General features: G+C 36.0%; 1 protein-coding gene across 50 annotated transcripts in view; it reads right to left on the bottom strand.

Annotated features, from left to right (window-relative positions):
• Nucleotides 1–13147, bottom strand: part of CEP63 (centrosomal protein 63) — a 126263-nt gene that overhangs the window by 107129 nt on the left and 5987 nt on the right. For 43 of the 50 annotated variants that reach the window (XR_013413576.1, XR_013413574.1, XR_013413569.1 and 40 more), the window contains one exon: nucleotides 9174–9242. Coding sequence is in view for 44 of the 50 variants with exons in the window: in XM_028843717.2 (XP_028699550.2) it covers nucleotides 9174–9242 (69 nt within the window). In the remaining 6 variants the exon portion in view is untranslated. Of the gene's footprint in view, nucleotides 1–9173; nucleotides 9243–9333; nucleotides 9405–9717; nucleotides 10380–13147 lie in introns of those variants that run through there. The other 7 variants (XM_077991495.1, XM_077991493.1, XM_077991507.1 and 4 more) reach the window with 3 other exon arrangements.

The following is a 13147-nucleotide window of genomic DNA, read 5'->3' as shown; positions in this document are numbered from 1 at the left end:
TATCACAAAAAAAAAAAAAAAACAGAGAGAGAGAGACCAAATTATACAGGTAAACAATAAAGGAAGAAGAAAGGAATAAAGGATATACAAGAGCACCAGAAAGCAGTTAACAAAATTACAGGAGTTAAGTCCTTACCCATCTATAACAACCCTGAATGTAAATGGTTTAAATTCCCCAATTAAAAGATACAGAATGGTTGAATAGATAAAAAGCAAGACGCAACTATGTGCTACCTAAAAGAAACTTACTTCATCCGTAAAGACACGCATAAACTGAAAATGAAGAAATGGGAAAAAATATCCTACACAAATGAAAACCAAAAGCATGCAGGAGTACTTATTCCTATATCAGACAAAATAGACTTTAAGTCAAATAAACATAAAAAAGTGACAAAGAAGGTAATTATATAATGAAAAGGGATCAATTCAGCAACAAGATATCACAGGCTATAAATATACATACATCCAACACCAGAGCACACGGACATACAAAGCAAATATTATTAGAGCTAAAGAGTGAGAGACAGACTCCAATACAATAATAATTGGGGACTTCAATACCCCACTTTGAGCACCGGACAAGTGATTTAGACAGAAAATCAACAAACATCCAGTTTGTTCTACACTATAGACCAAACAGACCTAAAGACATTTATAGAACATTTCATCTAACAGCTGCAGAATATACATTCTTTAGCACACAGAACATTCTCCACGATAGATCATAGGTTAGGCCACAAAACAAGTTTCAACAAATTTTTTAAAATCAAAATCATATCAAGTATCTTAAACCATAATGGAAAAAAGCTAAAAATCAAGATTAAGAGAAACTTTGGAAATTGTAAAAATACGTGGAAATTAAACAACATGCTCCTGAATGACCACTGGGTCAGTGAAGAAATTAAAAAAGAAACGCAAAAATGTCTTGAAACAAATGAAAGTGAAAATACAACATACTAAAACCTATGGGATACAGCATAGGCAGTGCTAAGAGAGATGTTTATAGCAATAGATGCCTACATCAAAACAGTACAAGGACAAAAAAAAAAAAAAAAAAAGATCAAAATCACACCAAGCATCTTTTCAGACCACAGTGGAATAAAAATATAATACCAAGAGGAATTCTCAAAACCACAAAAATACATGGAAACTAAATAACTTGCTCCTGAATGACTTTTGGGTAAACAAAGGCAGATATCAAAAAATTCTTCACAGTGTTAAGAGGGAAGTTTACAGCTCTAAACACCTACATTAAGATCTCAAGTCAACAACCTAAAACAATGTAATGTCACATCTAAAGGAACTAGAAAAATAAGAACTAAACCCAAAGCTAGCAGAAAAAAAGTAGTAACTAAAATCAGAGCAGAAATAAACAAAATTGAGACCAAAACAAATGAAATAAACAGTTGATAAGATTGATGAATTGCTAGCTAAATTAACAGAAAAAAAGATCCAAATAAATACAATCAGAAATGACAAAGGTGACATTACAACCAATTCCACAGAAGCACAAAAGATCCTCACAGACTACTATAAACATCTCTAGCACACAGGCTAGAAAATCTAGAGGAAATGGAAAAATTCCTGGAAAACACAACCTCCCAGAATTGAACCAGAAAGAAAGGGAAATCCTCAATAGATTAATGAGTTACAAAATTGAATCAGTAATAAAAAGCCTACCAACCAAAAAAAGCCCCAGACCAGACAGATTCACAGCCAAATTCTACCAGAAATATAAAGAAGAGGTAGTACCAACTCTACTGAAATTATTCCAAAACATTGAGGAGAAGGGATCCCTCTCTAACTCATTCTATGAAACCAACATCACCCCGATACCAAAATCTGGCAAAGATACAACAACAAAAAAAGAAAACTACAGACCAATATCCCTAATAAACACAGATGTAAAAATCCTCAACAAAATACCAACTGAATCCAGCAGCACATCAAAAAGATAATCCATCACAATCAAGTGGGCTTTATTCCTGGGATGCAAGGATGGTTCAACATAGGCAAAAATCAATAAATGTGATTCATCACATAAACAGAATTTAAAACAAAAACAATATGATAATCTCAACAGACGCAGAAAAAACATTCAATAAAATCTAATATCCCTTCATGTTAAAAGCCCTCAACAAACTAGGCATCGAAGGAACTGACCTCAAAATAGTAAGAGCCATCTATGACAAACCCACAGCCAATATCATACTGAATAAGCAAAAGTCAAAAAGCATTCCCCCGAGACCTGGAACATGACAAGGATGTCCTCTCTTGCCACTCCTACTCAACCTAGTACTTGATGTCCTAGCCAGAGCAACCAGGCAAGAGAAAGAAATAAAAGGCATTCAAATAGGAAAAGAAGAAGGCAAATTATCTATCTTTGCTGATGATATGATTCTTTACCTAGAAAACCCTGAAAATTCTACCAAAATGTTCCTAGACCTGATAAACAAGCTTTGGTAAAGTTTCAGAATGCAAAATCAAGGTACAAAAATCAGTAGCATTTCCATACACCAATAATGTTCAAGCTGAGTACTGAATCAAGAACACAATCCCATTTACAATAGCCACACATAAAAAAAAAAAAAAAAAAAAAAAAAAACCTAAGAATACATCTAACCACAGAGGTGAAAGATCTCTACAAAAAGAATTACAAAACACTGCTGAAAGAAATCAAAGATGACATAAACAAATGGAAAAATATTCCATGCTCATGGATTGGAAGAATCTATACAATTAAAATGGCCATCCTGCCCAAAGCAATCTATGGATTCAATGCAATTCCTATCAAATTATTGTCATTCTTCAAAGAACTAGAAAAAAACTATTTTAAAATTTATATGGAACCAAAAAAGAGCCCAAATAGCCAAAGCAATCCTACCCAAAAAGGACAAAGCTAGAGGCACCATATTACCTTACTTTATACTATAATGCTATAGTAACCAAAACAGCATGACACTGGTACAAAAATGGACACACAGACCAATGGAACAAAACAGAGAACCAGAAATAAAGCTACACACCTACAACGAACTGATCTTCAACAAAGTTGACAAAAATAAACAATGCAGAAAGGATACTCTATTCAATAAATGGTGCTGGGAAAACTGGCTAATTGTATGAAGAATGCAACTCAACCCCTACACCTCCTCACCATATGCAAAAATTAATTCAAGATGGATTAAAGACTTAAATGTAAGATCTCAAACTGTAAGAATCCTAGGAGAAAAATCTAGGAAATACTCTTCTGGACACTGGCCACGGCAGAGAATTTATGACTCAAAAAGTTATGTCCTCAAAAGCAAATGCAACAAAAACAAAAATTGACAACTGGGACCTAATTAAAGAGCTTCGGCACAGAAAAACAAACAAACAAACAAACTACCGACAGAGTGAACTGACAACCTATAGAATGAGAGAACATATTTGCAAACTATGCATCCAACAAAGGGCTAATATCCATAAACTACAACGAACTTGAAAAATGTTCAACATCACTAATCATCAGAGAAATGCAAATCAAACCACAATGAGATACCACCTCACACCAGTCAGAATGGCCATTATAAAAAAATCAAAACATAACAGATGTTGGTGAGGCTTTGGAGAAAAGGCAACACTGTTGGTGAGAATGTAAGTTAGTTTAACCCCTGTGGAAAGCAGTTTGGAGATTTCTCAAAGAACTAAAACTAGAATTAGAACTACCAGTTGATTCAGCAATCCCATTACTAGGTATATACTCAAAGGAAAATAAATAATGCTACCAAAAAGACACATGCGCTCACATGTTCATTGCAACACCAATCACAATAGCAGACACGGAACCAACCTATGTTGATGGTGGATTGGATAAAGAAAATGTGGTACATATACACCATGGAATACTACACAGCCATAAAAGAAAAACAAAATGTTATTTGCAGCAATGTGGATGCAGCTGCAGGCTATTATCCTAAGCAAATTAACACAGAAGCAGAGAACCAAATACTGCATGCTTTCATTTACAAAGTGGAAGCTAAACATTGACTATACACAGACATAAAGATGGGAATAATAAGCCAGGCACGGTGGCTCACACTTGTAATCCCAGCATTTTGGGAGGCTGAGGCAGGGGGATCACCTGAGGTCAGAAGTTCGAGACCAGCCTGGCCAACACGGCGAAATCTCATCTCTACCAAAAATACAAAAAAAATTAGACACTGGAGACTCCAAAAGAAGGCAACGGCAGAGGGCGGGCAAAGGATGAAAAACTATCCTTTTGCGTACTATGTTCAATAAATGTGATTCGTCACATAAACAGAATTAAAAACAAAAACCATATGATAATCTCAATAGATGCAGAAAAAACATTCAATAAAATCTAATATTATCCCTTCATGTTAAAGCCCTCAACAAACTAGGCATCGAAGGAACCGACCTCAAAATAGTAAGAGCCATCTATGACAAACCCACAGCCAATATCATACTGAATAAGCAATATCTATCTTTGCTGATGATATGATTCTTTACCTAGAAAACCTGAAAATCCTACCAAAATGTTCCTAGACCTGATAAACAAGCTTTGGTAAAGTTTCAGAATGCAAAATCAAGGTACAAAAATCAGTAGCATTTCTACACACCAATAATGTTCAAACTGAGTACTGAATCAAGAACACAATCCCATTTACAATAGCCACACATTAAAAAAAAAAAAAAAAAAAAATCTAAGAATACATCTAACCACAGAGGTGAAAGATCTCTACAAAAAGAATTACAAAGATGTAATACATAGGGTGATAGGATACATAGAAGCCCAAGCTTCAGCATCACACAATATATCCATGTAACAAACCAGCACATGCACCCCTGAATCTAAAAAATAAAAACAGTACAAAGACTTCAAATAAAGAACCTAACGATGCACTTCAAGTACCAAAGCAACAACAAACAAAACCCAATTAGTAGAAGGAAAAAAAACAAAGATCAGATCAGAAATAAAAGAGACTAAAAAACAATACAAAGAATCAATGAAACAAAAAGTTGGTTTTTTAAAAAGATAAAATCGATAAACTATTAGCTAGACTAACCAAGAAAAAAGAGAAGACCCAAATAAATAAAATCAGAAAGAGAAAAAGCAACATGACAACTGATACTACAAAAATACAAAGGAACATTAGAGATTATTACAAACAACTATATGCTAACAAATTGGAACACCTAGAGGAAATAAACTCCTGGACACACATAACCTACCAAGACTGAACCAGGAAGACCAATAATGAGTGACATGACTGAACCAGGAATAAAAAGTCTCCCAAGAGAGAAAAGCCCAGGACCTGATGGCATTACTGCTGAATTCTACCAACTTCATAAAGAAGAACATCAATTCTTCTCAAAGTATTCCAAAAAAATTGAAGAAAAGAAAAATTTTCCTAACTTATTCTACAAGGCCACCTTTACTCTGATGACAAAAGCAGACAAGGACACAACAAAAGAAGACAACTACAGGCCAATATCCCTGATGTACACAGATGCAAAAATCCTCAACAAAATACTAGCCAACCAAATCCAACAACGAAACAAAAAGATAATACAGCATGATCAAGTGGGATTTATCCCAGGTATGCAAGAATGATTCAACATACACAGATCAATAAAAGTGATACATCACATCAACAGAATGAAAGACAAAAACCATATCATCATCTCAACAAATACAGGAAAAGCACTCGATAAAATTCAACATCTCTCCCTGATAAAAACTCTCAATCAAGCATAGAAAGAACATACCTCAACATAATAAAGGCCATATATGACAAACCCCCAGCTATCATTATACTGGATGGGGAAAAGCTGAAAGCCATTCCTCTAAGAACTTGAACACAACAAGGATGCCCACTTCCACCACTCCCATTCAACACATAACTGAAAGTCCTAGTCAGAGCAATCAGGCAAGAAAAACAAATACAGGCACCCAAATTGGAAAGGAGGAAGTCAAATTGTTACTCTTTGTGTACAACATAATCTGACATACAGAAAAACCTAAAGACTCCACCAAAAAAGTCTTAGAACTGATAAAGAAATTCAGTAAAGTTGCAGAATACAAAATCAACATACAAAAATCAGTATTGTTTCAATACACCAATAACAAACTAGCTGAAAGGGAAATCAAAACAGCAATCCCATTTACAAAAGCTACAAGAAAAAAAATAATACCTAGGATTAAATTTAACCAAGGACATAAAAGACCTCTACAAAGAAAACTATGAAACACTGATGAAAGAAATTGAAGAGGATACAAACAAATGAAAAGACATCCATGCCCATGGATCAGAAGAATTAATATATTCAAATGATTATATCCAAAGCTATCTACAGATTCAATGCAATCTCTATCAAATACCTATGACATGCTTCACAGTAATAGAAAAAATAATCCTAAAATTCACACTGAACCATAAAAGGCCCTGAATAGCCAAAGGAATCCTGATCAAAAGGAACAAAACTGGAGGTATCACACTACCTGCCTGACTTCAAAATATACTACCAAGCTATAATAACCAAAACAGCATGGTATTGGTATAAAGGCAGACACATACACCAATGGAACAAAATAAACAACCTAGAAATAAATCCACGTGCTTACAGCCAACTGATTTCCAACAAAGGTGCCAATAACATACAATGGGAAAAGGATGCCCTATTCAATAAATGGTGCTGGAAAAAATGGATATTCACATGCAGAAAAATGAAACTAGACTCCTATCTCTCACCATATTAAAAAAAAATCAACTCAAAATGGACTAAAGACTTACATGTAAGACCCAAAACTATAAAACTACTAGAAGAAAACAAACAGACTGGGTACGGTGGCTGATGCCTGTGATCCCAACTACTCAGTAGGCTGAGGCAGGAGGATCACTTGAGGCCAGGAGTTCAAGACCAGCTTGAGCAACACAGTGAGGTATCATCTCTTAAAAAAAAAAAAAAAAAAAAAAAAAAAACTGTTCTTAAATTAGCCAGATGACATGTCTATGGTCCCAGATACTTGGGACACTGAAGCAGGAGGATCACCTGAACCTAGGAGTTTGAGGCTACAGTGAGCTACAACTGTGCTGCTGTACTCCATCCTGGGCAACAGAATGAGAGGCCCGTCTCTACAAAAAAAAAAAAAAAAAGAAAAAGAAAATATAGAGGAAATGCTTCAGGACATTGGTCAAGGCAAAGATTTTATGGCTTAGACTTCAAAAGCACAGGCAGCAAAAACAAAAACTGACAATTGGGACTTAGTTAAACTAAGAAGTTTTTGTATAGCAAAGGAAACAATCAACAGAGCCAAAGACAACTTGTAGAATGGGAGAAAATATTTGCAAACCATTTATTCAGCAAGGGATTAAACATCCAGAATATACAAGAAAAACAACTCAACAGCAAAAAAACAGAAAACCCTATTAAAATGTGGGCAAAGGACTTGAATAGACATTTCTCAAAAGAAGACACACACATGGCCAAAAGGTATATGAAAAAATGCTTGAGACCACTAAATCACCAGGGAAATGCAAGTGAAAACCACAATATCATCTCACCCCAGTTAGAATGATTATCAAAAAGACAAAAAATAACAAATGCTGGGGAGGATGTGGACAAAAGGGAACTCTTACATGCTGTTGGTGAGAATGTAAAATTAGTACAGCCATTATGGAAAACTAAATAGAGTTTTCTAAAAAACTAAAAATAGAACTACCATATTGTATATAGCATCCTTAACATAAGTAACTCCATTTTAGAAAGAGACTGCATCTCACATTTCAAAAGACATCATGCCCACAGGGACCTAATCAATAAAGACTGCACCCAATCACATAATGACATAAACAGGCAAAATATTTCACTATCAGTTCTCACCAGAAGACTCTGTGGCCACAAAAAAAGCAAGACTTTGCCAGCTCAAAACAGCTGTCTTGATAAGACCCTGTCTTGCTGTCATCTGTGATCAGCACCTGGCATCTGTCGCCAAAGGCTCTTCCTTGCAAGATGTTGACAACCGTCCAGATCAGGCCAGAATACGTTCTTTGTTCAGTTGCTCTCTTTGGACTAGTTCTTTAGCACCCCCCCTTTTTTTTTCTGTCCTTTTCTCCTGTTAATTGTTACTCTGTTTGATGTGGAATGTTTACGCTGTAACATTTACATATATTAATTAAATACGCTATTATGTGTGGTTTGCAATATTGACTGACTTGTGGAGAGGCTTGAGCCTGTATGCCCATGGCTCTGACTATCAAGTGAACTGGTAGTATTAGGGGGAATTGCCTCCTTGGGAACTCCATGTAGACTGTGGTTTTTATGACTGAAATAGCATCACTAAAAGTTTGCTCTTGTAGAAAGACACAAACATGTATGGACCTGGCTATGTCTGACTTTGTACCACTCATAACACATATGATCCAGAAAGCACACTATTGGGTAATCTATCCAAATGAAAGGAAATCAATATGTGAAAGGGATACTTGTACCCCCATGTTTACTGCAGCATTATTCACAATAACCAAGATATGGAAATGACTTAAGTGTCCAACAGCAGATTAATGAACAAAGAAAATGTCAGATATATATCCATCATGGAGTACTATTCAGTCACAAAACAGAATGAAGCCCTGTCATTTGCAGCAACATGGATAAAACTGGAGGTCATTAAGTGAAATAATAGGCACAGAAAGACAAATATCTCATGTTCTCATTCATGTGTGGGGTCTAAAAAAGTTCACCTCACAGACGTAGAGAGTAGAACGATGGTTACCAGAGGCTGGGAAGGGGTTGGGGGTGAAGAATGTTTGGTTAATGGGTACAAACCATACAGTTAGGTAGAAGAGTAAGCTATAGCATTAAATAGCACAGTAAGGTGACTAGTAAGTAACTAGTATGTGACTAGTTAAGTAACTAGCACAGTAGGGTGACTAGCACAGTAAGGTCCCTTAAACTTTAAAAATTTACTATATATTTCAAAGTAGCTAGAAGAATTGAAATGTTCCCAACACAAAAAATGATAAATGCTTGAGCTGATGGGTATATTAAATTCCCTTATTTGATCATTACGCATTATATGTATGTATCAAGGTATCACGTGGACCCTATAAATATGTATAATTATTATGTATTAACCAAACAATTAATTTTTATAAAAGCAAACTTACCCACCATGCCCTCGATTTTGCATTCTTTCTAACAAAGCCTCCATCACCAAATCCCCTTTGTTCTGGAAACTGACAAAGAAAAAATATCAGTCATGAGAAAATTCATTTCTTCAGTTCTAACATTCTAACTCACAACTTAAGAATGTGAATGAAAGCATACATAACAAGGAAAAAATGCAGCACTTCTTAGGATGACTGTAGAAGCAGTCAAAGAACATCACTTCAGGAAAACTAGGAACAAACATATTTCAGATTAAAACAGAATAACTTAAAAATATCTGAATTGCTGTTGATACTCTCTCCGTGTAACTGTTAAATACCTCATTGTTCTTTGTCTAGTTCCTAATGTCAGGTGGGCGGGGGTGGAGTTGGGATCTCTCTAGCAGAGGGATAGTACACAAACCCCCTTACAAAATGAGAAAGAAATTGGGTTCACACATGTCAGAGGGAAAGCATAGCTTTTTTTTAAATAAAGAGATAGTATAAAAAATGTGAAGTGCACCGAGATTAAACTCTTTAGTCTACCATGGGAAAGCCTACTCACCCCTGAAGACAGACATAGAGGTTCCTGCATGCAACATCCTCTCTTCACCGAAAGGCAGCCACAGGGCCCTCCTGCCTCTGCACTTGATTTGCTCCCAGGGCTTAACAGGTTCTTTCATAGGAGTTACACCACACTGGAAGTGAGTTTTTTACACACTATTTTTCCTTACTAGACTATTCATCCCTCCAGGGCAGAAACCCAATTTTATTCATCTCTGCAGCTTCAGAGCTCAATGTAGCATTTCAACATGGTACGTGGCAGATTCTTTTGGCTGAACTTAACTCCCCTCTGTCTTTTACCTACCCTCTCCCGCATGCAAACTGGTCATAGCTAGGGGACTACATGAAGAGTCTAGCAGAGAAAGAGGGAAAGGGAGATAGAAGACTGCCATATAAATGGCAAGATACAGTCAGGTGCAGTGGCTCATGCCTGCAATCCTAGAACTTGGGAGGCTGAGGCGGGCGGATCACTTGAGGTCAGCAGTTTGAGACCAGCCTGGCCAAAATGGTAAAACCCCAACTCTACCAAAAAAAAAAAAAAATTAGCCAGGCATGGTGGTGTGCACCTGTAGTTCCAGCTATCGGGAGGCTGAGGCAGGAGAATTGCTTGAAGCCAGGAGGCGGAGGTTGCAGTGATCCGAGATCATGCCATTGCACTACAGCCTGGGCGACAGAGAGAGATTCCATCTCAACTAAATAAATAAATAAATAAATAAATAAAATAAAGGGTAATATATACCATGAAGAAAGGTGACAGTGAGAAAGGAAAGAAGACCCTTAAACTCAGAAGTGTTGATTAATATGTGCTGTATGCTTCTCGTCTTTTATAATAAATCTTCAAAATGTTCAATGTCAAACCACTTTTCATTCCAAAACGCTTTTTCCTTAAACCTTTAGACAATAACCAAAGATTGTGGTGTAGACATTCTGCCCCTGGGCTAATCCTCATCTAAAAATTATACTGCTGTAAGAAGTAGATTATTTTACTCAACACATAATTCAGTGTTGTACTAACAACTAGATATATAGTGATGAACGATATGGCCCTTTTCAAGGTATTAATAGTCTAGTATGGGACAGAAAAAAATGAGACAAAAAGGCTTTCCCAGTGTGATACAGTGAGAGGCATGCCCAGGGTGTTCCAGAGACACAGAGGAGAATAAGAAGACTGGAAAATACAACCACTGCATCTTATTTGCATCTATTTCTAAAGATACTAACAAACTGAGTATTAAACTATTCGTGCACAAACATGACAGGGAGGATTTTTTTTCTAGTTGGTTTATCCTACATATTACACCAAAATTGCAAAAATAAAAACCTAAAGAAAAAGGTTCCCATGTTTTACTCCACTTTCAAATCACAATACAGTCAAATTACAATACAACCAAGATTCCATGTTTTGGTCCACTCTAGGAGAACTGAGAGGCAGTACATGGTCCATACCGCACTAGATGGAGACCCAGGATACAGTCCTACTCTGCAACTAAATAGCTTTATATTCTTGGACTTGTTTTAACATCTGTAAAATGAGGGGCACGAACAATATTTTCTAAGGTTTCTTCCAGCTTTTTCATGGGTTCTAATAGCCAATTAAGTGTCCACTGTAAGTAGCAAGCTCCTGACAACCATACATGGACACTTATTAACATGTAGGAAAGTGCTATTCTTATTGACAGTGCTATCACAGTTACTCAAAATTATCGTTAGTAAAATTATACTTATTTAGGTCATGTTATTCTCAAACAGTATGCTTAGTAATATACACGAATATATTTTCTATATGACTATTATTTAATAATATATTTATAATAGAAGTTACTGAATGTTCAATAGTTGTCTTGTACACATTGTCTAAATCAATCTTCACAACACTCATAAAAGACAGATACTAGCCAGGCGCGGTGGCTCAAGCCTGTAATCCCAGCACTTTGGGAGGCCAAGACGGGTGGATCATGAGGTCAGGAGATCAAGACCATCCTGGCTAACACAGTGAAACCCCGTCTCTACTAAAAAATACAAAAAACTAGCCGGGCAAGGTGGCGGGCGCCTGTAGTCTCAGCTACGCCGGAGGCTGAGGCAGGAGAATGGCGTAAAACCCGAGAGGCAGAGCTTGCAATGAGCTGAGATCCGGCCACTGCACTCCAGCCTGGGCGACAGAGCGAGACTCCGTCTCAAAAAAAAAAAGACAGATACTATTACTTTGAGAAAACTGAGGCTGAGAGAGTTAAATAACTTGACTATGATAAACTACAAATTATAGTCCTGGATTCAATCTAGACAGTGTGACTATCGAGTCACAATCAACGTGCAACCTTTATGTCTTTAACAGTATTCTATATCTTAAAATATATCAGCGTATCTTTTGGCTTAATAGTGTCTTTGCAATAAAAAAAGAAATTAAACTGAAGTATGACATCACTACTATAGCCACCAGGTGGCAGCAGCACAATAATGAAATAGTCACATAACAAATATTGCTATTTTAGAAATCAAAATGGTCTAAGAGAGATTCCTGTTAAAAAAAAAAAAAAAAAAAAAAGAGAGAGAAGTGGACCAGTAATATCCTCTGTGATAAATAAAGTAAACTTACTAATGTGCAATGTGTTTCTGTAATTCCTTCACCATCTGCCTTAGTGCCAAACACCATGAATCCTCAGGATCAGGCAAATAGTAAGGGCTGATTTTATCTGGATGTTTGTCATCTGAGTTGCTCATAGTTATATCACGGATTCTTTTCCTAACCAACCTGACCCTCATTCAACTCTATGCACTATGTCACTTTGATTTCTTCTTTGCATGTGCCATATAATTACATAAAATTAGATATTCTTTGTAAAATTTTAAATACAAATTAAAACAATGTTTGATAATCTGCTACTCCTTGCCACTAACATGCAAAGCTAATGTGATTAAATGGAAAATGTATACCTCTACCATTGGTACAATCTTATTCATTTCTGCAGTTAGAACAAAACATCAACAAACAAAACTTATTAATTATAACTCTCCTTTGGAATGAAGGCTGTTTTAAATCAATGAAACCTGGAATTGGATAGTGAAAGGAAATATAAGCTTTTACATCAAGTTTGGGGAGCAAAGAAAACACACTTTAAATTTAAGGGAAAAAGAATACAAATAGAATGTCTTATAGGCAAATCTCTGAAATTCATTAACATCGACTTTATGAGCTAGAAAGCACTTCAGGCCTCTAATTTAACCTTATTTTACAGATCAGGAAAAATATCAGAGTATATGCCCAAGACCAAATTATTCACAAAATGGGACACAGGAAGAAAATAAAAACTCCAGACAGAATTATGAATAAATGTGTACATACTAAGAGAAGGGATATGCCTAACCTTCAAGTCTAAAGGAGGATAACAATGCTCTCTGTCCCTTTCCCTGCTTAGTGTCGTTTTAATTACAAA

Source organism: Macaca mulatta, chromosome 2 (genome assembly GCF_049350105.2).
Source record: "Macaca mulatta isolate MMU2019108-1 chromosome 2, T2T-MMU8v2.0, whole genome shotgun sequence".
Lineage (NCBI taxonomy): Eukaryota > Metazoa > Chordata > Mammalia > Primates > Cercopithecidae > Macaca > Macaca mulatta.
This window is presented reverse-complemented; position numbering and strand designations above follow the sequence as displayed.